The 24,487-nt window shown below is 64.0% G+C and overlaps 2 protein-coding genes across 3 annotated transcripts in view; one reads left to right on the top strand and one right to left on the bottom strand.

Annotated features, from left to right (window-relative positions):
* Positions 1–18: 18 nt before the first annotated feature.
* Positions 19–15,204, top strand: CHLRE_13g590150v5 (uncharacterized protein). The gene is made up of 32 exons (XM_043069742.1): positions 19–725; positions 799–1,482; positions 1,588–1,886; positions 2,086–2,259; positions 2,459–2,632; positions 2,832–3,005; positions 3,205–3,378; positions 3,578–3,751; positions 3,951–4,124; positions 4,324–4,497; positions 4,697–4,870; positions 5,070–5,243; positions 5,443–5,616; positions 5,816–5,989; positions 6,189–6,302; positions 6,378–6,698; positions 6,784–6,840; positions 6,899–6,982; positions 7,155–7,184; positions 7,256–7,285; positions 7,358–7,531; positions 7,752–8,081; positions 8,324–8,659; positions 8,809–8,865; positions 8,970–9,098; positions 9,184–9,291; positions 9,391–9,960; positions 10,202–10,504; positions 10,745–11,209; positions 11,451–11,603; positions 11,845–12,309; positions 12,550–15,204. The coding sequence occupies exons 1-32, from the start codon at positions 611–613 to the stop codon at positions 13,816–13,818; spliced, it is 8,007 nt and encodes a 2,668-aa protein (XP_042917717.1). The 5' UTR covers positions 19–610; the 3' UTR covers positions 13,819–15,204.
* A 392-nt stretch (positions 15,205–15,596) lies between these two features.
* Positions 15,597–24,487, bottom strand: part of CHLRE_13g590010v5 (uncharacterized protein) — a 9,942-nt gene continuing 1,051 nt past the window's right edge. Inside the window, exons 2-26 of one of the 2 annotated variants that reach the window (XM_043069740.1) lie at positions 24,361–24,471; positions 23,989–24,011; positions 23,808–23,868; positions 22,832–23,062; positions 22,101–22,328; positions 21,576–21,803; positions 21,180–21,278; positions 21,015–21,082; positions 20,820–20,955; positions 20,559–20,765; positions 20,307–20,498; positions 20,043–20,250; positions 19,903–19,968; positions 19,695–19,760; positions 19,517–19,582; positions 19,309–19,374; positions 19,100–19,165; positions 18,892–18,957; positions 18,684–18,749; positions 18,268–18,333; positions 18,060–18,125; positions 17,852–17,917; positions 17,644–17,709; positions 17,436–17,501; positions 15,597–17,293 (exon numbers count right to left, since the gene is read on the bottom strand). In XM_043069740.1, coding sequence (XP_042917716.1) covers positions 16,647–17,293; positions 17,436–17,501; positions 17,644–17,709; positions 17,852–17,917; positions 18,060–18,125; positions 18,268–18,333; positions 18,684–18,749; positions 18,892–18,957; positions 19,100–19,165; positions 19,309–19,374; positions 19,517–19,582; positions 19,695–19,760; positions 19,903–19,968; positions 20,043–20,250; positions 20,307–20,498; positions 20,559–20,765; positions 20,820–20,955; positions 21,015–21,082; positions 21,180–21,278; positions 21,576–21,803; positions 22,101–22,328; positions 22,832–23,062; positions 23,808–23,868; positions 23,989–24,011; positions 24,361–24,471 — 3,231 coding nt within the window. In that variant the 3' untranslated portion in view covers positions 15,597–16,646. The other variant, XM_043069741.1, reaches the window with a different exon arrangement.

Here is a 24,487-nt window from a genome sequence, read left to right as displayed (position 1 = left end):
ACAGGCCAGTCTCCTAGTCTCCGCCCAGCTTCGAGCCATGCTGCTTTATCCTAGAAGCAAACTTGCAGCAACCTTCAGAGCCGCTGCTGGGGCGCGCGGACGGTAAAGGAGCGTGGATGCGCGTGGCAACAAATTGAAAGCCTGGTCGCCGCACAGGAGAGCATCTGGCACTGGCTGCAACAGATGTACCTTCGCTTAAAACACACAGTTGCACTCATGAGGTCCCAGGGAGTGTTTGGTGGAAGAAGGAAATCAAGGCGAGGATGGCGTTGACCGCGCTGTTGCGCGTCCACCCGCACCCTTTGTCGGCCAAGGCACTGTTCCTCCTTATCAACTGTCTGGGAATGGCTGACAACGTTTATCCAAGCGCGCGCAGATGGCTAGAATTCAACATGGCATTGATGCAGGCTGCCTCATTCGACGCCTATCCTGTGACACCTTCCCTAAGCGTTGCCTTCGCTTAGTTGAAATTAATGCGCCTATGGTTGCGGGTTGGCAGGTGTTTCATGCGTTTTGTAAGAACTAAGTGAATGCCGTGACACGCGAATGGCCGCTTGACGGTAGTGCAGTTGTTGGCCTAGACACATGCTAACATGATGTATAAATTATAATGACGAGCAAGCACGAAGAAGGCGACGAGTACCAAGAGTCCAGCGAGCCCGACGACGACGAACTAGCGGAATTAGCTGGCCTAGTACAGGAATCGGGCAGTGATGAGCCCAAAGGCGAGTAGATCGCATACTTGTCCCTTGAACGCGCAAAACTCCGCCGAACGGTTGGCATCATCACTTCCCGCAGAGACTGGAGACTTGGAGGCAGTCGCCCAGGCACTTCAAGATGCGCTTACGGTGGTCAGAGCCACGCTGGCCGCGCAAGCAGAGGGCCGACAGGTGAACGCGGAGGATGCGTTGAAGCCTACAGCAACGGCCTTCAAAATCCTCAGAGCAGCTACCCGGCCCAGGCGCCGGCGGCTCCTGCCCGATGTGGAGCTTAGGCATGATGCCACAGAGGAGGCTGAACCTGGCAGCAGGAAGCGCCCGCGTCCAGTTCCGTCCCTGCCCTCTGGCGCTGGTGGCGCCGGTGACGCCGCTGGCGCCGGTGACGACGACGACGACGACGGTACCCCTGAGCCGAGAAGGCCACGCAAACGCACGAAGCTGCAGCAGGATATGCGCTTTGAAAAGGACCAGAGCGTGATCATTGGGCTGCGGAGTGAGCTGATGATGCAGACCCACGTGGAGGGCGGGCTGGGGCAGCTGGCATACTTCAACGTCTTTGCAGACGCCAAGGGCCGGCCTTTCAAGCCCACGGCCGGGCCGAAAGCGCTGGCTGAGCGTATGCAGACGATGACGGTCGGCCAAATGGCTACAGAACACGGCAGTGACACGCTGGTGGTGGATGCCATCACTGGCGTCATGCAGCTGTCAATTGTCCAGCAGGCCGACACTGTTGCCGCAGTGGATACCGGTGCCCGTACCGAGAGTGAGTAGGTGGTGTTGGAAACGGATAGGGTAGTGTGGGTCCGTGCTGCATGCATATGCGCGAGCAGCCGCGTATATTGACTCAAGTATGCATGCGTGCATGCAGGGTTGAACTGCTGGCTGGACAGTGCCCGCGAGCTGCAGAAGGTTGGTACCAAAAGCGTTCACCACCAGCGCTCCTTGTTCAGCAACATGGTCAGCGCGTTCGAGATCGCAAGGCATTACATGCAGGACACAGCTGCAGCTGGCGGTGGTGGCAGCAGTGGCGGTGGCCACGGCGGCGGTGGCGGTCGCGGTGGCGGCGGCGGTGGTGGTGGCGGCGGCAATGCCGACACTGCTTTGCCAGTAGTGCCTGGCCAGCCCGCCGCACCGCCTTCCACGTCCGGCGGCAACGGCGGCCCACCGGTGAGCGTCCGTCCGCAGCAGGTGTGCCTGCTTGCTCTTGACACTGCGGCCAGGCAGGGCAGCAGGTGCCATGGCTAGGGGCGGGCGGCCTTGCTTCTTTTGCTCTCCTCGTGTCTCCCACATCAGGGCACTTCCCCTTGGAGAGATCACTTGGCAATGCGCTTTTACACTCACATGGAACGCGCGGTTGTGTACGCAGGCCGGGGCGGCGGTGGTAGCGCCGGCGACAGCGGAGGCGGTTGGTGGCGGCGGTGGCGGTCGCGGTGGCGGCGGCGGTGGTGGTGGCGGCGGCAATGCCGACACTGCTTTGCCAGTAGTGCCTGGCCAGCCCGCCGCACCGCCTTCCACGTCCGGCGGCAACGGCGGCCCACCGGTGAGCGTCCGTCCGCAGCAGGTGTGCCTGCTTGCTCTTGACACTGCGGCCAGGCAGGGCAGCAGGTGCCGTGGCTAGGGGCGGGCGGCCTTGCTTCTTTTGCTCTCCTCGTGTCTCCCACATCAGGGCACTTCCCCTTGGAGAGATCACTTGGCAATGCGCTTTTACACTCACATGGAACGCGCGGTTGTGTACGCAGGCCGGGGCGGCGGTGGTAGCGGCGGCGACAGCGGAGGCGGTTGGTGGCGGCGGTGGCGGTCGCGGTGGCGGCGGCGGTGGTGGTGGCGGCAGCAATGCCGACACTGCTTTGCCAGTAGTGCCTGGCCAGCCCGCCGCACCGCCTTCCACGTCCGGCGGCAACGGCGGCCCACCGGTGAGCGTCCGTCCGCAGCAGGTGTGCCTGCTTGCTCTTGACACTGCGGCCAGGCAGGGCAGCAGGTGCCGTGGCTAGGGGCGGGCGGCCTTGCTTCTTTTGCTCTCCTCGTGTCTCCCACATCAGGGCACTTCCCCTTGGAGAGATCACTTGGCAATGCGCTTTTACACTCACATGGAACGCGCGGTTGTGTACGCAGGCCGGGGCGGCGGTGGTAGCGCCGGCGACAGCGGAGGCGGTTGGTGGCGGCGGTGGCGGTCGCGGTGGCGGCGGCGGTGGTGGTGGCGGCAGCAATGCCGACACTGCTTTGCCAGTAGTGCCTGGCCAGCCCGCCGCACCGCCTTCCACGTCCGGCGGCAACGGCGGCCCACCGGTGAGCGTCCGTCCGCAGCAGGTGTGCCTGCTTGCTCTTGACACTGCGGCCAGGCAGGGCAGCAGGTGCCGTGGCTAGGGGCGGGCGGCCTTGCTTCTTTTGCTCTCCTCGTGTCTCCCACATCAGGGCACTTCCCCTTGGAGAGATCACTTGGCAATGCGCTTTTACACTCACATGGAACGCGCGGTTGTGTACGCAGGCCGGGGCGGCGGTGGTAGCGGCGGCGACAGCGGAGGCGGTTGGTGGCGGCGGTGGCGGTCGCGGTGGCGGCGGCGGTGGTGGTGGCGGCAGCAATGCCGACACTGCTTTGCCAGTAGTGCCTGGCCAGCCCGCCGCACCGCCTTCCACGTCCGGCGGCAACGGCGGCCCACCGGTGAGCGTCCGTCCGCAGCAGGTGTGCCTGCTTGCTCTTGACACTGCGGCCAGGCAGGGCAGCAGGTGCCATGGCTAGGGGCGGGCGGCCTTGCTTCTTTTGCTCTCCTCGTGTCTCCCACATCAGGGCACTTCCCCTTGGAGAGATCACTTGGCAATGCGCTTTTACACTCACATGGAACGCGCGGTTGTGTACGCAGGCCGGGGCGGCGGTGGTAGCGGCGGCGACAGCGGAGGCGGTTGGTGGCGGCGGTGGCGGTCGCGGTGGCGGCGGCGGTGGTGGTGGCGGCAGCAATGCCGACACTGCTTTGCCAGTAGTGCCTGGCCAGCCCGCCGCACCGCCTTCCACGTCCGGCGGCAACGGCGGCCCACCGGTGAGCGTCCGTCCGCAGCAGGTGTGCCTGCTTGCTCTTGACACTGCGGCCAGGCAGGGCAGCAGGTGCCGTGGCTAGGGGCGGGCGGCCTTGCTTCTTTTGCTCTCCTCGTGTCTCCCACATCAGGGCACTTCCCCTTGGAGAGATCACTTGGCAATGCGCTTTTACACTCACATGGAACGCGCGGTTGTGTACGCAGGCCGGGGCGGCGGTGGTAGCGCCGGCGACAGCGGAGGCGGTTGGTGGCGGCGGTGGCGGTCGCGGTGGCGGCGGCGGTGGTGGTGGCGGCAGCAATGCCGACACTGCTTTGCCAGTAGTGCCTGGCCAGCCCGCCGCACCGCCTTCCACGTCCGGCGGCAACGGCGGCCCACCGGTGAGCGTCCGTCCGCAGCAGGTGTGCCTGCTTGCTCTTGACACTGCGGCCAGGCAGGGCAGCAGGTGCCGTGGCTAGGGGCGGGCGGCCTTGCTTCTTTTGCTCTCCTCGTGTCTCCCACATCAGGGCACTTCCCCTTGGAGAGATCACTTGGCAATGCGCTTTTACACTCACATGGAACGCGCGGTTGTGTACGCAGGCCGGGGCGGCGGTGGTAGCGGCGGCGACAGCGGAGGCGGTTGGTGGCGGCGGTGGCGGTCGCGGTGGCGGCGGCGGTGGTGGTGGCGGCAGCAATGCCGACACTGCTTTGCCAGTAGTGCCTGGCCAGCCCGCCGCACCGCCTTCCACGTCCGGCGGCAACGGCGGCCCACCGGTGAGCGTCCGTCCGCAGCAGGTGTGCCTGCTTGCTCTTGACACTGCGGCCAGGCAGGGCAGCAGGTGCCGTGGCTAGGGGCGGGCGGCCTTGCTTCTTTTGCTCTCCTCGTGTCTCCCACATCAGGGCACTTCCCCTTGGAGAGATCACTTGGCAATGCGCTTTTACACTCACATGGAACGCGCGGTTGTGTACGCAGGCCGGGGCGGCGGTGGTAGCGCCGGCGACAGCGGAGGCGGTTGGTGGCGGCGGTGGCGGTCGCGGTGGCGGCGGCGGTGGTGGTGGCGGCAGCAATGCCGACACTGCTTTGCCAGTAGTGCCTGGCCAGCCCGCCGCACCGCCTTCCACGTCCGGCGGCAACGGCGGCCCACCGGTGAGCGTCCGTCCGCAGCAGGTGTGCCTGCTTGCTCTTGACACTGCGGCCAGGCAGGGCAGCAGGTGCCGTGGCTAGGGGCGGGCGGCCTTGCTTCTTTTGCTCTCCTCGTGTCTCCCACATCAGGGCACTTCCCCTTGGAGAGATCACTTGGCAATGCGCTTTTACACTCACATGGAACGCGCGGTTGTGTATGCAGGCCGGGGCGGCGGTGGTAGCGCCGGCGACAGCGGAGGCGGTTGGTGGCGGCGGTGGCGGTCGCGGTGGCGGCGGCGGTGGTGGTGGCGGCGGCAATGCCGACACTGCTTTGCCAGTAGTGCCTGGCCAGCCCGCCGCACCGCCTTCCACGTCCGGCGGCAACGGCGGCCCACCGGTGAGCGTCCGTCCGCAGCAGGTGTGCCTGCTTGCTCTTGACACTGCGGCCAGGCAGGGCAGCAGGTGCCATGGCTAGGGGCGGGCGGCCTTGCTTCTTTTGCTCTCCTCGTGTCTCCCACATCAGGGCACTTCCCCTTGGAGAGATCACTTGGCAATGCGCTTTTACACTCACATGGAACGCGCGGTTGTGTACGCAGGCCGGGGCGGCGGTGGTAGCGCCGGCGACAGCGGAGGCGGTTGGTGGCGGCGGTGGCGGTCGCGGTGGCGGCGGCGGTGGTGGTGGCGGCAGCAATGCCGACACTGCTTTGCCAGTAGTGCCTGGCCAGCCCGCCGCACCGCCTTCCACGTCCGGCGGCAACGGCGGCCCACCGGTGAGCGTCCGTCCGCAGCAGGTGTGCCTGCTTGCTCTTGACACTGCGGCCAGGCAGGGCAGCAGGTGCCGTGGCTAGGGGCGGGCGGCCTTGCTTCTTTTGCTCTCCTCGTGTCTCCCACATCAGGGCACTTCCCCTTGGAGAGATCACTTGGCAATGCGCTTTTACACTCACATGGAACGCGCGGTTGTGTATGCAGGCCGGGGCGGCGGTGGTAGCGCCGGCGACAGCGGAGGCGGTTGGTGGCGGCGGTGGCGGTCGCGGTGGCGGCGGCGGTGGTGGTGGCGGCGGCAATGCCGACACTGCTTTGCCAGTAGTGCCTGGCCAGCCCGCCGCACCGCCTTCCACGTCCGGCGGCAACGGCGGCCCACCGGTGAGCGTCCGTCCGCAGCAGGTGTGCCTGCTTGCTCTTGACACTGCGGCCAGGCAGGGCAGCAGGTGCCATGGCTAGGGGCGGGCGGCCTTGCTTCTTTTGCTCTCCTCGTGTCTCCCACATCAGGGCACTTCCCCTTGGAGAGATCACTTGGCAATGCGCTTTTACACTCACATGGAACGCGCGGTTGTGTACGCAGGCCGGGGCGGCGGTGGTAGCGGCGGCGACAGCGGAGGCGGCGGCGGCTAGGTCTAAGTTAGTCGCGCACGGCGTGCAGGGCCTGCAAACGCCGAAAGCAGAAGAGCGCAGGAAGGTACGAGTTGCCAGGCCACTTCTGTGCTAATATGCCGTCGTTCTTACAAGTGTTACCAACTTGCTTGCGATGCAGCTGTACGACTGCCCATTGCTGGCGGCTGTGGCGACTATGTCAGGGAACAAACGAAAAGCAAATGTGATGGCACCGGCCTTCACGCTGCTGGCGGAGGCTATCCGGCGTGACACCTTCATCATGAGGGTCGTATACGACAAGATGCTGCAACTGCTGGACACCAACGGCGAAGGACAAGGCGGCGGGCAACGTGGACCACGCGGACAAGCCGCGCCACAAGTCTGGTTGCGGGACACCGTAGCTTTAAAGGAGATCCGAGAAACCTTCTACGTGCCTGGTCATGTGCCGGGGTCCGCAATGCTGGAGATTCAAGCCGGGAAGGTAGAGATCGAGTGGTGCTCCATATCCGAATCGTGTTCCGTATCTTCTAGTACCGCTGACTATGAAGCATGCGTGCCTGCTGCAGGTCAAGGACGTGGCGTGCAACATGAGGCAGCAAAAGCGGGCCCGTGGTGCTGCCAAGGTACGAACTGCGCACCATCGTGTACATATGTTTGGCACCATCCTTGCCTGTTTTGCAGGCCGCCAACATTGCAGCGGCAGGGCGGCGAACTGGAAGGCGCAGGGCGCAGGTGGACACTGCGGCAGCTGGAGATGACGGTGATGTAAGTTCACGCAATCTATGTCCGTCCCAATCCTCTAAAAGTACTGAACGGGCTGTGCCCGTTGATTGTAGGTGGCGGCGGCAGCTGGAGATGACGGTGATGTAAGTTCACGCAATCTATGTCCGTCCCAATCCTCTAAAAGTACTGAACGGGCTGTGCCTGTTGATTGTAGGTGGCGGCGGCAGCTGGAGATGATGGTGATGTAAGTTCACGCAATCTATGTCCGTCCCAATCCTCTAAAAGTACTGAACGGGCTGTGCCCATTGATTGTAGGTGGCGGCGGCAGCTGGAGATGACGGTGATGTAAGTTCACGCAATCTACGTCCGTCCCAATCCATTGGGAGTAATTGACGGGCTTGCGCCCATTGATTGTAGGCTGTGCCGCCTGCACCCGCCCGCCGACGCTACACCAAGCGGGGTGCTGCAACCGCGGCTGGTGCTGTACCCAAGAGGCCGCGGAGCGAGAAGCCGCACGATTTGGCGGCCGCCGGCACTGGCACCGCCGGCACTGGAGGTGCTGCTGCAGGTGCAACAGCTCGCGGCCAGCAGGTGCGTTGCCGCGCAGCTTGTCTCCCAGGATACGTTGCCGCACATTACGTCAGGTCTTGCACGGCTTCGCTGTTAGCATGTGTCCTGGCCCGTGCTTCCCTTACAACTGCCCTTATGCCTACATTCTCGTGCCTGCCTTCACACTTTTCCACATGACTTCTCTCCTGCCGCTCCTCACGCCCTCACTCCTGCCTCCCCGCCCGCCTTCCACATGCTGCAGGCGGCCGCAGCGGCGCCCTCAGCGTCTGGTGCAGAGCTGTGTGTCGGGGAGCCGCAGCTGCAGCTGCGACGGAGCCTCCGCGACCTGCAAGGCAGCCAGGCGCAGGGGTCACGCAGTGTTGACGACCATTCGGCGAGGGCTGGCGGCGGCGGTGGCGCGGGTGCCGCCGGTACGTCAGCGGCGCGCGGCGGTGCTGCCACAGCCGGCGGCCGCGACGCTGTTCATGTTGAGGGCAGGGCGGAGGACGGCGGTCATAGGGTGGTGGTGAAGGCTGCAGCCAGGCCGCAGCCGCCCACGAAGGGTGGTGGTGAAGGCCGCAGCCGGCAGCAGGTGCGTTGTGGGCGGCTGCTATTAATGGATGCAATTGTCCTTAAGGACGGGCGGGACTCATACAGCGTCAGTTCTTGCACGGCTTCGCTGCTGGCATGTGTCCTGGCCCGTACTTCCCGTTGACCTGCCCTCGCTTATGCCTACCTTCTCGTGCCTGCCTTCACACTTTTCAACATGACTTCTCTCCTGCCGCTCCTCACGCCCTCACTCCCGCCTCCCCGCCCGCCTTCCACACGCTGCAGGCGGCCGCAGCGGCGCCCTCGGTGTCTGGCGGCCCACATGACGGACAGGCGCAGCCCACGACGTCACAAGTGGCGGCATCCCAAGGAACGCGCCTCTCGCAGCGCCTGCGGAATCAGGAGGCCCGCAGGAAGAAAGAAGCCCACCAGCAAGCCGGCTTGCCCGGCATGCCGGAGGCCGAGGAGGACGGACGCGAAGGCGGCGATGACAACCGTGGGCTTGGCGGCGCTGCTACTGCCGCCGCTGGTGGCCCCAACGCCGCGGTGGCTGAGGGCAGGGCGGAGGGTGGCAGCAGTGGTGGCGCAAACGGTAGCGCTGCTCGTCATAGCCTGCAGCAGGTGCGTTGCGGACATATGCGGAAAGGGCGCGTTTCGTCAGCACAGGCCGACTATCTTGTCACGAACGCTGCTACTGTGCTGCCAGTGTCCTGGCGCGTTTTACTTACTGCCCATGCCTGCCCACGCCTTCCTTCCCTGCGCCCGCTCAGTATCACCCACCGCCCTGTATTGGGCAGCACAACAGCCCCCTGGCGGCGCCATCTCGGGTGTGTTTATTGGTTTGATCGCCCAAGCTGCGCGCTTTCTCGCACATTCAGCCTGTCCTCACACAGCCTTCTTTCTCACAATGCGCGAATGTACCATGTTACAGGAGGACTCGTCGCCACCCAGCAACGCAGGCGGCTCTATAGCCAACCGCTGTGGCACCGCCTCAGCGGCGAGTGGTTGCGCTGCCAGCGCACGGGACAGAGGGGAGGCTGCCAGAGGCAGGGTCTCACAGGTACGGTGCCTAAACCACACCATAGTCGGGGCCCAGTTGGGCAGGCCCAAATCTCCTTCCATACTGCGTTGTACGCTTGCTGCAGGAGGCTGCAGCACCCGCGCCCTGCACCGCAGCCCGCCGAGACCACGGCGAGCCAGTCCGCGCAGTCGCAGCCACCAGTGCACGTGTGGCAGCTGCTGCTCACCGACAGGTGTGTCGATGTGAAGGGGTGCTAGCACATGCCTTTGTTTGCTAGACCAGCACAATACATATATATCGTGTTCGTGTTATGAATCCTATGTGTTTGCAGGCGACCGCGGGGGCCACGACCACGCAGAGCCGCGGTACCGCGCCAGCCCTCCAGGCGGATTTACAGGAGGCATGGGTGCCGGCGGCTGGCATGAAGTTCGTGTATGTCGCTGAGGCTGCTAAACCCGATGACACGCTTGTCGTACGTGTGGCCCGCGGCCCGCGCAAGGCGCAGCCCACGACGTCGCAAGTGACGGCATCCCAAGGAACGCGCCTCTCGGAGCGCCTGCGGAATCAGGAGGCCCGCAGGAAGAAAGAAGCCCGCCAGCAAGCCGGCTTGCCCGACGTGCCGGAGGCCGAGGAGGACGGAGAAGTCCGGCAGTCGCCCAAACGTCAGCGCGGACCGGCAGGCTGGCTGCATCCCCGTGGCCCTGCCGAAGGCGACGATGACGACCGTTGGGCGGGGGCTGGCGGCGGCGGTGACGCGGGTGCCGCCGGTACGTCAGCGGCGCGCGGCGGTGCTGCCACAGCCGGCGGCCGCGACGCTGTTCATGTTGAGGGCAGGGCGGAGGACGGCGGTGATGATGTTGGCGGCAAGAAGGGTGGTGGTGAAGGCCGCAGCCGGCAGCAGGTGCGTTGTGGGCGGCTGCTACTAATGGATGCAATTGTCCTTAGGGCGGGCGGGACTCATACAGCATCAGGTCTTGCACGGCTTCGCTGCTGGCATGTGTCCTGTCCCGTGCTTCCCTTCGACTTGCCCTCGCTTATGCCTACCTTCTCGTGCCTGCCTTCGTGCATTTCCTCACGGCTTCTCTCCTGCCGCTCCTCACGCCCTCACTCCTGCCTCCCCGCCCGCCTTCCACACGCTGCAGGCGGCCGCAGCGGCGCCCTCAGCGTCTGGTGCAGAGCTGTGTGTCGGGGAGCCGCAGCTGCAGCTGCGACGGAGCCTCGGCGACCTGCAAGGCAGCCAGGCGCAGGGGTCACGCAGTGTTTACGACCATTCGGCGAGGGCTGGCGGCGGCGGTGGCGCGGGTGCCGCCGGTACGTCAGCGGCGCGCGGCGGTGCTGCCACAGCCGGCGGCCGCGACGCTGTTCATGTTGAGGGCAGGGCGGAGGACGGCGGTGATGATGTTGGCGGCAAGAAGGGTGGTGGTGAAGGCCGCAGCCGGCAGCAGGTGCGTTGTGGGCGGCTGCTACTAATGGATGCAATTGTCCTTAGGGCGGGCGGGACTCATACAGCGTCAGGTCTTGCACGGCTTCGCTGCTGGCATGTGTCTTGGCCCGTGCTTCCCTTCGACCTGCCCTCGCTTATGCCTACCTTTTCGTGCCTGCCTCGTGCATTTCCTCACGACTTCTCTCCTGCCGCTCCTCACGCCCTCACTCCCGCCTCCCCGCCCGCCTTCCACACGCTGCAGGCGGCCGCAGCGGCGCCCTCGGTGTCTGGGGCTTGCGGCGGCCCACATGACGGACAGGCGCAGCCCACGACGTCGCAAGTGGCGGCATCCCAAGGAACGCGCCTCTCGGAGCGCCTGCGGAATCAGGAGGCCCGCAGGAAGAAAGAAGCCCGCCAGCAAGCCGGCTTGCCTGACGTGCCGGAGGCCGAGGAGGACGGAGAAATCGGGCAGTCGCCCAAACGTCAGGGCGGACCGGCAGGCTGGCTGCATCCCCGTGGGCGTGGCCCTGCCGAAGGCGACGATGACGACCATTCCGCGAGGGCTGGCGGCGGCGGTGGCGCGGGTGCCGCCGGTACGTCAGCGGCGCGCGGCGGTGCTGCCACAGCCGGCGGCCGCGACGCTGTTCATGTTGAGGGCAGGGGGGAGGACGGCGGTGATGATGTTGGCGGCAAGAAGGGTGGTGGTGAAGGCCGCAGCCGGCAGCAGGTGCGTTGTGGGCGGCTGCTACTAATGGATGCAATTGTCCTTAGGGCGGGCGGGACTCGTACAGCGTCAGGTCTTGCACGGCTTCGCTGCTGGCATGTGTCTTGGCCCGTGCTTCCCTTCGACCTGCCCTCGCTTATGCCTACCTTCTCGTGCCTGCCTTCACACTTTTCAACATGACTTCTCTCCTGCCGCTCCTCACGCTCTCACTCCTGCCTCCCCGCCCGCCTTCCACACGCTGCAGGCGGCCGCAGCGCGCGCTGCCACAGCCGGCGGCCGCGACGCTCCTCGTGTTGAGGGCAGGGCGGCGGACGGCGGTCATAGGGCGGTGGTGAAGGCTGCAGCCAGGCCGCAGCCGCCCACGAAGGGTGGTGGTGAAGGCCGCAGCCGGCAGCAGGTGCGTTGTGGGCGGCTGCTACTGATGGATGCAATTGTCCTTAGGACGGGCGGGACTCATACAGCGTCAGGCCTTGCACGGCTCCGCTGCTGGCATGTGTCCTGGCCCGTGCTTCCCTTCGACCTGCCCTCGCTCGTGCCTACCTTTTCGTGCCTGCCTTCGTGCATTTCCTCACGACTTCTCTCCTGCCGCTCCTCACGCCCTCACTCCCGCCTCCCCGCCCGCCTTCCACACGCTGCAGGCGGCCGCAGCGGCGCCCTCGGTGTCTGGGGCTTGCGGCGGCCCACATGACGGACAGGCGCAGCCCACGACGTCGCAAGTGGCGGCATCCCAAGGAACGCGCCTCTCGGAGCGCCTGCGGAATCAGGAGGCCCGCAGGAAGAAAGAAGCCCGCCAGCAAGCCGGCTTGCCTGACGTGCCGGAGGCCGAGGAGGACGGAGAAGTCCGGCAGCCGCCCAAACGTCAGGGCGGACCGGCAGGCTGGCTGCATCCCCGTGGGCGTGGCCCTGCCGAAGGCGACGATGACGACCGTTGGGCGGGGGCTGGCGGCGGCGGTGGCGCGGGTGCCGCCGGTACGTCAGCGGCGCGCGGCGGTGCTGCCACAGCCGGCGGCCGCGACGCTGCTCGTGTTGAGGGCAGGGCGGAGGACGGCGGTGATGATGTTGGCGGCAAGAAGGGTGGTGGTGAAGGCCGCAGCCGGCAGCAGGTGCGTTGTGGGCGGCTGCTACTAATGGATGCAATTGTCCTTAGGGCGGGCGGGACTCATACAGCGTCAGGTCTTGCACGGCTTCGCTGCTGGCATGTGTCCTGGCCCGTGCTTCCCTTCGACCTGCCCTCGCTTATGCCTACCTTCTCGTGCCTGCCTTCGTGCATTTCCTCACGGCTTCTCTCCTGCCGCTCCTCACGCCCTCACTCCCACCTCCCCGCCGCCTTCCACACGCTGCAGGAGGCCGCAGCGGTGCCCTCAGCGTCTGGTGCAGAGCTGTGTGTCGGGGAGCCGCAGCTGCAGCTGCGACGGAGCCTCGGCGACCTGCAAGGCAGCCAGGTGCAGGGCTCACGCAGTGTTGACGACCATTCGGCGAGGGCTGGCGGCGGCGGTGACGCGGGTGCCGCCGGTACGTCAGCGGCGCGCGGCGGTGCTGCTACAGCCGGCGGCAGCGCCGCTGCTCGTGTTGAGGGCAGGGCGGTGGACGGCGGTGATGATGTTGGCGGCAAGAAGGACGAAGTGGACCTGATGGACTCGGATGACAGCATCACTAGGCCGCCCCCCCTGCCGGTGTACCGCGCTCCGTACGTGGACTTGACCGTGTACAGCCCCGAGAAGAAGGCAAGCCAGACGGTTCAGTCCAACATCGAGATGGCCAAGGAGTTCATCACCCAGCAACCCCCAACATCTCGCGGGTACAGCCGCCGCATCAGTACCCTCTTCAACACCATCAACAACTTCACGACCCACAAAGAGCTCGACGAGCCCTGCAACGCCATCAACAAGCTGTCGCACGGCGAGGCACTATCACTACTGCACCCGAGCATGATGACGTCATCGTCCATGCTGGCCGTCTGTCGCACATTCCGCATCAAGTACAAGAACACGCTCTTCATCCACCCAGAATGCTGGAACTACATCGCGCCGACTCAGACTGGGTTTGACCCGGTGACCAAGGACGGCGGGTCCAAGCTGTACAATGTCCTGGGCATAGAATCGCTCAGGAGCTTTGACAGCATCGAGGTGGTCGTCGGCATGCCTCTGCACTGGGTCGTGGTGTCCATCCAGGTCGCTTCGGGCACCATCGCGCTGTACGACTCCAACCTGTCGCCACTAGGGGAGGATGACGAGGTGGATGTGGCGGAGGCTGGGCTCACATGGCCTGACGAGGATGCGCCGTGCACGCAGCCGGACGTGCTTGTGCACCGGTGGCTGCAGACGGACGGCAGCTTCCCCGGCAAAGAGTGGCACCGGCGCAGCTTCCCGTTTCCGCAGCAGCCCGATGGGATAAGCTGCGGCCTCTACGCTGTAGAGGGCATGCGCGCCCGTGCTCTGGCCGGCGGCGGCGACCCAGACTACAGTGCAATCAAGCGACCGCCACGAGTGGGCGCAGACGGCAAACGCCGACTGCAGCATGTGTTGGATATGGAGTACAAGAGCAAGTTGCACACGCAACGGCGCGCCCTGCTGGATGAGTTGGTGCGCTTCAAGGGTGACATCCCATTTTAGAGGACGAGAGGTTGAGGGGAGGTGACATCTGGTCGGCGCGGTATCCCATCCCACGTGGCCTGTTGTGGTAAAGACGTAGTGGGCCTGTTGTGGTCAGGACGGCTGGATTCCACGCGCTTTACATTGTCCATGAACATGTGTGGGCCAGGTGATGGAAAGCCGCAAGACTGAATGCGTATGTTTGTTAGAAAAACAAATGGAAGGAAGCCCGGTGAGCGCGGGGTGTAGGCGACTAAGGCGTGCAGGCGCGCCGCAACCTCAAACTCGTGTGCGGTCTAGAGTGGCGCAGTCACAGCGGTGTGTGTGTGTGTGTGTGTGTGTGTGTGTGTGTGTGCGTGTGCGTGTGTGTGTGTGTGTGTGTCTGTGTGTGTGTGTGTGTGTGTGTGTGTGTGTGTGTGTGTGTGTGTGTGTGTGTGTGTGTGTGTGTGTGTGTGTGTGTGTGTGTGTGTGTGTGTGTGTGTGTGTGTGTGTGTGACGCCAGCATATGGCAAACAATTTGCAACGGCAGTGCATGAGCGCGCGGCTGGTCGAACTAACTGTACCGAAAAGTTGCTGGCTGGCTGGCTGGACGTGTCAAGCCCATCTGCCGGCAGTGCATATCGCCGTCACAGGGCGTACGGGTCAGTGCAGGTCAAGGGTTGACGTGTGTGTAGGCTAGGGTTGGTGTGCGTGTGCGTGACTTGGCGAGCATGAGACTGGCCGTACGGTTGTTGGGGCGCACTTAGCTGACGGTGACGCCTAGTATCAGCGCTGTCCGCTGATACTCCAGATTGGCACTACAGTAGATTGCTTATGTAACTGTGACCTCGATCCCCGGTAGCTCAATTGGTAGAGCATGCCGCTGTCACATGGCAGACCCAGGTTCGAATCTCCGATTCGGCCAGGTTGAGGCTGACAAGTATAGATGCAGGTTCGGATCCTGCCCGGGGAACCGAGTCAGTATTCCGGTATGGAGTCCGCGGTACTGACAGAAGCGTTGTAGCGACTCTCTGGGTTCGGATCCCATTGTTGCAACGTGGAAACTTCACGATGGCCGAATTCGGAGAGTTGGTAGGCTGATAGGTCCAGAACTTCGGTTCCTATGGACTGAGTGAAGGTGGATGCGTGGGGTGCCTCTTGCCAAGGTCCCACAGAGATACGGTAGGGTTAGCCTCGATGGGACTCTTCCTTAAGGCACGCGGGACCTTGGTCCGTGCGTAGGTATTATTATTAACTGTGACCTCGAACGAGCAGACTGATCACCTGTGAGCGCGAGGAGGCCGGGCGTGTTCAGCGGCAGTCAAGTCTAGCACATTTGGCCAGCTAGCGAACGCGACGTCGAGTAGCGGGTGAAACATAACCCCTACAGCGAAGGACTGCGACGGCAGTCCACTCGGTCCAATGCGATGCCCTCTCCACACTTTGCTGTGTATCAGGGGCCTCTCAGCTCAGCTAGTTGCACGGCGCCAGCAACAGCATTCATGCGGGAGCGCCTCGTGTTACGCGACGTAGTGAAGGGACAGGTGACGAGCTGGGCACAAACCGGCAGATGGTCGTGACAGACGTTTGGTGACGAGTGTTCCTCACGCTCGGGGCGCCTGGCCAGGCGCCAGCATCAGACATACACACATAGCACCACACAGACACCCCGCAACGCCACACTCGCGACGCAGAGTCGCAGCGCACCAGCAGGAAGGTGACCAGCGTGGTGTCGGCGCATGTCCGCAGTTGTCACGCCCATCTGCCGGCTTGGGCCTAGCTCGTCCGCTGATACCAGCTCGCGGGCTGCTGCTAGGCTGATGATTTACTAAGAAGACAGGACGAGGCTTACCCGCTATCCTAGCACAGAGCTCGGGCCTCAAGGGGACTACATGGCTGCTGTCGCAACTGAACTACTAAGCCTACCAAGCGCGCCCGCCGTATTCCTAGCTGGCCAACGCTAGCCTTGCCTGCCGCTTAACACGACTGGCAAAAGGCAGATACCGCAAGGATGTGTACTACTCCTACTCAGCAATACGTGCAGCCTTAGCTGCTGGCGTCAAGGCCACACACACATACACACACGGACACACCAAAAACGCAAAGTCAAGACATGTGCCCAGAGAATGCAGGAGGTGAGGGTAGATCAGTGCTATGCACGGTTTGCCGCAAAACCTGCAAGCACAATTTCTTGGCGCCGGGCGCCCCATCCGTTACACAGGAATGCGGGATGGAGCTGGTAGGGTCAGGCCGACTCGTGATGCCTCCCAGCTCGTTGTGCCCCCCCAGCCCGCTTTCCCAGCCCGCTTTCCCATGTGCAGGGGCTGGATTACCGGTACTCCGGGGCTGGCAGTCCAATTCATCGGCAGTCCATGCCCCACTGGCGCCGAGCTCGCTATGACACCCTTAGGTCTCCCCTTGTGGAGGGCGGCATGGCAAGGCCGCAAGGGGCAGGTTGGCATACCTCCGTAGCGTGCAGCGTACTCCCAGACCTCGGCATTCAACAATCAAGTTGCAGCCGGTACTGCCATGTACTGTACGGTAGTTACCGGGCATACTACCAATTCCATGTCGCGACTGAGCATGTAATTTGCAGCCCGTCAGCTATACCGTATACACCTTCACTGGAATTATTTTGTCCGTTGAAGGGGGTATTATATATATACCGCGCCTCCTTCCCACACTCTCCAACCTCTTAGCGTGATGACAGCTGCGCTCTCGTTGTCCAAAGCGGCCTCACAACACCACGGCCCACAATACACCGGGCCACACAGCTACGGCCTGCCAGCTACGGCGTGACTGCTATCGGCAACCCTTCCACACAGGTCAAATACGCACAACCGCACCCATTGTGCATACCGGCCTCAAAACTAGCGTGCATTCTCAGCGCGCTTGCTCAGCTTGTCGGTCATGTACAGAAAGTGCCGCACATACACGAGGAATAGCGGCTGCGACATGTAGGCGCAGTGAGACTTGAGCATTGCCAGCTTGGCGTTGCGCTGCTCAGCTAACTGGGAGTTGAGGCTCACCAGCGAGCTGTAGCGCGCGATGTCATATGCTTTGCAGCATCCCGTATGACCCCGGAAATGTGTTTTGTCGATCACAAACAATGTGTTTGTGACCCACTCCGGCTCCCGGTTCAGGAAGTACGCATGCGCGTGGCAGTTGTTGTCGTACACCACCACCTTGGGTGGCTGTGGCCACCGGGTGTACAGGACCTCAAACAGGGCCTGGGGGGACTCCGCATTCTCCAACATGTGAAAGCCCAGGCACACACCGCAGTTGAGGCAGTGCATCACAAAGAGCCCAGGCGACAGGTTCTTTGAGTCGTACTTGTACTTGGTGCAACGCTGCTTGCCAGTTATCTGCGTGCGGCGATCCGAGAAGTAGTGCCCCAGGTGCTTCAACCAAGGCCTGCTAGGGTAGTAAAACCCAGAAGTCATGAATTCCTGTTCGGGAGAGCCTGTATTGCTTCCGCCAGCCGCCCCAGGCCCTCGTGGTGGCGCGCCTGCTGCGCCTGTGCATGGCGAGGGAAGCAGGCCGTGTGGAGTTGGTGTACTGTGTTACAGGATGGAAGGTACGAAAGTACGCACGCGCGCAAGCACAGGCCTGTCGTCCTGCCCCACTACCACAACCCCCCCAACCGCCGGGCCCCTCACCTGCCGGCGCCGCTGTCCCCGCCAAGCCAGCCGCTCCAGGCCCTTGTGGTGGCGCCCCTGCTGCGCCTGTGCATGGCGAGGGAAGCCGGCCGTGTGGAGTTGGAGTACTGTGTTACAGGATGGAAGGTACGAAAGTACGCACGCGCGCAAGCACAGGCCTGTCGTCCTGCCCCACTATCACAACCCCCACAACCGCCGGGCCCCTCACCTGCCGGCGCCGCTGTCCCCGCCAAGCCAGCCGCTCCAGGCCCTTGTGTTGGCGCCCCTGCTGCGCCTGTGCATGGCGAGGGAAGCCGGCCGTGTGGAGTTGGTGTACTGTGTTACAGGATGGAAGGTACGAAAGTACGCACGCGCGCAAGCACAGGCCTGTCGTCCTGCCCCACTATCACAACCCCCACAACCGCCGGGCCCCTCACCTGCCGGCGCCGCTGTCCCCGCCAAGCCAGCCGCTCCAGGCGCTCGTGGTGGCGCCCCTGCTGCGCCTGTGCATGGCGAGGGAAGCCGGCCGTGTGGAGTTGGTGTACTGTGTTACAGGATGGAAGGTACGAAAGTACGCACGCGCGCAAGCACAGGCCTGTCGTCCTGCCCCACTATCACAACCCCCACAACCGCCGGGCCCCTCACCTGCCGGCGCCGCTGTCCCCGCCAAGCCAGCCGCTCCAGGCCCTTGTGGTGGCGCGCCTGCTGCGCCTGTGCATGGCGAGGGAAGCAGGCCATGTGGAGTTGGTGTACTGTGTTACAGGATGGAAGGTACGAAAGTACGCACGCGCGCAAGCACAGGCCTGTCGTCCTGCCCCACTACCACAACCCCCACAACCGCCGGGCCCCTCACCTGCCGGCGCCTCTGTCCCCGCCAAGCCAGCCGCTCCAGGCGCTCGTGGTGGCGCCCCTGCTGCGCCTGTGCATGGCGAGGGAAGCCGGCCGTGTGGAGTTGGTGTACTGTGTTACAGGATGGAAGGTACGAAAGTACGCACGCGCGCAAGCACAGGCCTGTCGTCCTGCCCCACTATCACAACCCCCACAACCGCCGGGCCCCTCACCTGCCGGCGCCGCTGTCCCCGCCAAGCCAGCCGCTCCAGGCGCTCGTGGTGGCGCCCCTGCTGCGCCTGTGCATGGCGAGGGAAGCCGGCCGTGTGGAGTTGGTGTACTGTGTTACAGGATGGAAGGTACGAAAGTACGCACGCGCGCAAGCACAGGCCTGTCGTCCTGCCCCACTATCACAACCCCCACAACCGCCGGGCCCCTCACCTGCCGGCGCCTCTGTCCCCGCCAAGCCAGCCGCTCCAGGCCCTCGTGGTGGCGCCCCTGCTGCGCCTGTGCATGGCGAGGGAAGCCGGCCGTGTGGAGTTGGTGTACTGTGTTACAGGATGGAAGGTACGAAAGTACGCACGCGCGCAAGCACAGGCCTGTCGTCCTGCCCCACTATCACAACCCCCACAACCGCCGGGCCCCTCACCTGCCGGCGCCGCTGTCCCCGCCAAGCCAGCCGCTCCAGGCGCTCGTGGTGGCGCCCCTGCTGCGCCTGTGCATGGCGAGGGAAGCCGGCCGTGTGGAGTTGGTGTACTGTGTTACAGGATGGAAGGTACGAAAGTACGCACGCGCGCAAGCACAGGCCTGTCGTCCTGCCCCACTACCACAACCCCCCCAACCGCCGGGCCCCTCACCTGCCGGCGCCGCTGTCCCCGCCAAGCCAGCCGCTCCAGGCCCTTGTGGTGGCGCCCCTGCTGCGCCTGTGCATGGCGAGGGAAGCCGGCCGTGTGGAGTTGGTGTACTGTGTTACAGGATGGAAGGTACGAAAGTACGCACGCGCGCAAGCACAGGCCTGTCGTCCTGCCCCACTACCACAACCCCCCCCAACCGCCGGGCCCCTCACCTGCCGGCGCCGCTGTCCCCGCCAAGCCAGCCGCTCCAGGCCCTTGTGGTGGCGCGCCTGCTGCGCCTGTGCATGGCGAGGGAAGCAGGCCATGTGGAGTTGGTGTACTGTGTTACAGGATGGAAGGTACGAAAGTACGCACGCGCGCAAGCACAGGCCTGTCGTCCTGCCCCACTATCACAACCCCCACAACCGCCGGGCCCCTCACCTGCCGGCGCCGCTGTCCCCGCCAAGCCAGCCGCTCCAGGCCCTTGTGGTGGCGCCCCTGCTGCGCCTGTGCATGGCGAGGGAAGCAGGCCGTGTGGAGTTGGTGTACTGTGTTACAGGATGGAAGGTACGAGAGTCTGATCGCCCCACGCACGCGTCGCGGACCACATGCCGTGCACCTGCAGGGGCTGCCTTGCGTTTTGTGCCTGCCGCCCCAGGCGCTCGTGGTGGCGCCCCTGCTGCGCCTGTGCATGGCGAGGGAAGCCGGCCATGTGGAGTTGGTGTACTGTGTTACAGGATGGAAGGTACGAAAGTACGCACGCGCGCAAGCACAGGCCTGTCGTCCTGCCCCACTATCACAACCCCCACAACCGCCGGGCCCCTCACCTGCCGGTGCCGCTGTCCCCGCCAAGCCAGCCGCCCCGGGCCCTTGTGGTGGTGCCCCTGCTGGGCCTGTGCATGGCGAGGGAAGCAGGCCGTGTGGAGTTGGCTGTTGTGTAGGCAAGCGTAAGCATGGACTGCGTTACCTTCAAGAGCCGAATCCACATTTGAGAACACATCTTTGGGGGATCTGGGAGTCGTGCCTGCCACATACACCTGATCATCTGATCGCTGATAAGCTTTCCGGGCAACAGATAAGAGGAGGCGCAAAAGCTTTTGTGCACGCAACGGCAGCGCCCCCCCATTCCTGTTGCATTCTCGTGAAACAAATGGCCCCAGCAGGGGAGCTGAAGCCTGCATGTGTGCGATGTTCGAAGAAATGTCAAGATGAAAAAAAGCAAGGAACTTACAGTCAGCTGTATTAATGACTGGGGCGTTGGGACGGAAACCTCCAGGATGGCATCAATCAGGGAATGGACAATACCAGGCACGTAGGCACACACAGGGCTCTCTGACGCAGCTGCCAGTAGAAGTGACTGCAGTTGCGGTGAAGCCTCCGACACGTCTGTGCCTCCGGCATCCCCTGCCGGAGCATAGCATGCCTGCAGACACGAGCAAAGTCAGCAATTGCAGATATCACATGCCACAACTATGCCACCTACTATGTATGGCTTCAAATCCATGCACTTCTTGTCTACCTCCGTCAGCAGGGACTTGTATTCAGCTGACGTCACTGTAGGCTGATCTCCAGTACACATGCGCTGCAGGATCTTTGCGGCATGTCGCGGCAACAGAGATCGCTGCCGATGTAGTGATCCAGGCCGCCACGGTTCGCTCACCGGTGGCCCCCACGGCTTGCGAAGATGGCTCTACAATGGAAATGCTCAGTTGTACATGTCACTGAGGAGACGTGCAATACGTACCTTCTCCTTGCGCACGCCCAGTAGGATTCCATCAGCAATCACGAACATGCACTGGTCACTTGGACACCGACACCTAAAAGCTGCGTCATAGTTGGGTTCTTGTAGCGCCACAAAATTTAGCCATGCTTCCTGAAACCTGCGCAGATGAAACCTTCTCAGCCTATGTTGGTGTTCTCCGCGCCACTACGCACTTACACTGCGCGCTTGTTGATAAAGAAGCCGTACCCTCTTGCCGCAGCGGACGCTTTCACTGCACCACGCGCCTGCAATTTGATGATCAATAACATGATGATCGGACATCACTGACTGACTTGCCACGATGCCAACTCAACGGCGAACTCACACCACCGGCCAGCTCACCGGCAACTTGTCCTGCGACGCGCCCATGAGACGGCGCATTACTTTGCAAAACACCGTGATCATCATTGACAGCAGGCCAATGACGACAATGACGGTAGCCTGCAGTCAAGATACGGTCGAAGCGAGATACGGTTGAAGCAAGATACGGTCGAAGCGAGATACGGTCGAAGCGAGCTTGATAGCTGTGCGGCGTGAGCCGTGAGCGGTAGGGGCACGGCATGCACCGGCGCGGGTGAGCGCGGGGTGTAGGCGACTAAGGCGTGCAGGCACGCGGCAACCACAAGCGCGTGTGCGGTCTGGAATGGCGCGGGTACCGCGGTGCGTGTGGCGCTGGTCCCAAACTAGCATAGCCATCCCACAAACAAAGTCCGCGCTGCGCGCAAGCACGCGACATACCTGCTGCGGCCAAGAGCCGCCAGCCCCGGCCCCTCCACCGCCAGGTGGGCTGCTGCCGCTGGCATTGGCGCCTCCGCCACCGCCACCTGGGCCTAGGCGGCCAAGGCCCGGCTGCGCAGCGCCGCCGCGCTCACTGCGCACGCTGCCTCCGCCTCCTCCTCCGCCGCCGCCGGCAGCAGCAGCCATGCTGGCGTGGTCATGCCCCGTGGCGGTGCTTGCGCGGGCGTGCTGCAGCACACAAAGGAGCAGCGGGATAGAGCGAAGGCCAGCTTGAGAAAGGAGTGGGGCTGTGCGGCGTGAGCCTTGAGCGGTAAGGGCACGGCATGCACCAGCGCGGGAGAGCGCGGGGTGTAGGCGACTAAGGCGTGCAGGCACGCGGCAACCACAAGCGCGTGTGCGGTCTGGAGTGGCGCGGGTACCGCGGTGCGTGTGTGTATGTGTGCCGGCGTGACAGTGGCGCTGGTCCCAAACTAGCATAGCCATCCCACAAACGAAGTCCGCGCTGCGCGCAAGCACGCGACATACCTGCTGCGGCCAAGAGCCGCCAGCCCCGGCCCCTCCGTCGCCAGGTGGGCTGCTGCCGCTGGCATTGGCGCCTCCGCCACCGCCACCTGGGCCTAGGCGGCCAAGGCCCGGCTGCGCAGCGCCGCCGCGCTCACTGCGCACGTTGCCTCCGCCTCCTCCTCCGCCGCCGCCGGCAGCAGCAGCCATGCTGGCGTGGTCATGCCCCGTGGCGGTGCTTGCGCGGGCGTGCTGCAGCACACAAAGGAGCAGCGGGATAGAGCGGAGGCCAGCTTGAGAAAGCAGTGGGGCTGTGCGGCGTGAGCCTTGAGCGGTAAGGGCACGGCATGCACCGGCGCAGGTGAGCGCGGGGTGTAGGCGACTAGGGCGTGCAGGCACGCGGCAACCACAAGCGCGTGTGCGGTCTGGAGCGGCGTGGGCCACAGCGGTGTCTGCGTACGTGCGTATGTGTGTGTGTTTGTGTGTGTCAAACACAAAACAACGGAACAAAGCCGCCAAACACACGTGTGTGTGTGTGTGTGTGTGTGTGTGTGTGTGTGTGTGTGTGTGTGTGTGTGTGTGTGTGTGTGTGTGTGTGTGTGTGTGTGTGTGTGTGTGTGTGTGTGTGTGTGTGTGTGTGTGTGTGTGTGTGTATATGTGTGTGTATGTGTGTCGGCGTGACAGTGGCGCTGGTCCCAAACTAGCATAGCCGTCCCACAAACGAAGTCCGCGCTGCGCGCAAGCACGCGACATACCTGCTGCGGCCAAGAGCCGCCAGCCCCGGGCCCTCCGTCGCCAGGTGGGCTGCTGCCGCTGGCATCAGCGCCTCCGCCACCGCCACCTGGGCCTAGGCGGCTAAGGCCCGGCTGCGTAGCGCCGCCGCGCTCACTGCGCACGTTGCCTCCGCCTCCTCCTCCGCCGCCGCCGGCAGCAGCAGCCATGCTGGCGTGGTCATCATCCCGCCCGCTGGTCGTAGTCGAGCTCACCTAAAAGGCAAAAGCGGAAGCATGGGCATAGGGCGGCAGCGAGGAAGTGTCACGGGCAGGCGAATGGCAAAGGCGACAAGAGAGGCAGCGTGCAGCAGACAAGCTAGGTACGGGGTCATGGCTGCATGGGGGGCGTGGCGGGCGGCGGTTGCAGCGTTTCCAGGCGTGTCAGACACAGGCTGGTGTGTGTGTGACGCCATGGGCTGGCGGGAGCTGGCCTCCTGCTCCCCACTCCATGGCGGCACCGAGGCTAGGCATGCTCGCGGCCGCAGTGGCTGCGTCGGTGGTGGGGGCAGGCTTGGGGTGCGGGGTAGGCAGGGTGGCAGACCGCGGCGTTACAGCGGTGCGCGCGACGGCGGCCCAACGAGACCCCGGCCCAGGGCGCAACGACAAGGCCCACGCGCCCGGAAAAAAGCCCACCAGAGAGCACACCCTCACAAACCGCGGACTCCCCCCCCCAGACCACAGGAGACCCCACAGACCAGCGGGAGCCCTAAACGAAGCCACCCACGGCACCGGGACCGGCCACGTGCCCCGCCCAACAGCCAGGGCCGCACACCCACACCCACCACCAGCCCGGGCCGCACAAAGGCTCACACCAACAGAACCACAAGCATATACGACAAATCCCTGTGTGTGTGTGTGTGTGTGTGTGTGTGTGTGTGTGTGTGTGTGTGTGTGTGTGTGTTAATAAACGAAACGAAAGCCCGCCCAGACGACGCCGGAGTTACTTACCGATACCTACCAATTTACCGAGCGTCGCGTGGTTGCCGTCACCCAGGTAGTCATACTTACCCGCAATAAGCCTGTAACCCCACGGGCGACCATTCGGCCTGACCCCGCGATGCACCTGTATGCGTCCATGCTCCGCACCCTGGGCGCGCTAAACAACGTTTACCCAGCACGCCTAATTCCCAGATTCCCGCCCGCTGGTCGTAGTCCAGCTCACCTATAAGCATGGGAATGGAAAGGCATTGGGCGGCAGCACAGAAGTGTCACGGGCATGTGAAATGGCAGCGGTGGAAGAGGGCGGCGTGCAGCAAGCAAGGTATCTAATGTCCTAACACGCATCCCAAAGCCCGCCCACTAACTATGCCCGTGAAAGGGAACGAGTCGGGGGCCGCGCGGCTGCAAATAGCGCCCGGCTGCATGGGGCGTATGTGTGTGTGTGTGTGTGTGTGTGTGTGTGTGTGTGTGTGTGTGTGTGTGTGTGTGTGTGTGTGTGTGTGTGAGTGTGTGTGTGTGTGTGTGTGTGTGTGTATGACAAAGTCAGCGCTGCGCGCAAGCACGCGACATACCTGCTGCGGCCAAGAGCCGCCAGCCCCGGGCCCTCCGTCGCCAGGTGGGCTGCTGCCGCTGGCATTGGCGCCTCCGCCACCGCCACCTGGGCCTAGGCGGCTAAGGCCCGGCTGCGTAGCGCCGCCG

Source organism: Chlamydomonas reinhardtii, chromosome 13, assembly GCF_000002595.2.
Source record: "Chlamydomonas reinhardtii strain CC-503 cw92 mt+ chromosome 13, whole genome shotgun sequence".
In the NCBI taxonomy this organism is placed as follows: Eukaryota; Viridiplantae; Chlorophyta; class Chlorophyceae; order Chlamydomonadales; family Chlamydomonadaceae; genus Chlamydomonas; species Chlamydomonas reinhardtii.
The sequence above is the reverse complement of the archived record's forward strand: the minus strand, read 5'-3'. Positions and strand labels throughout refer to the sequence as shown.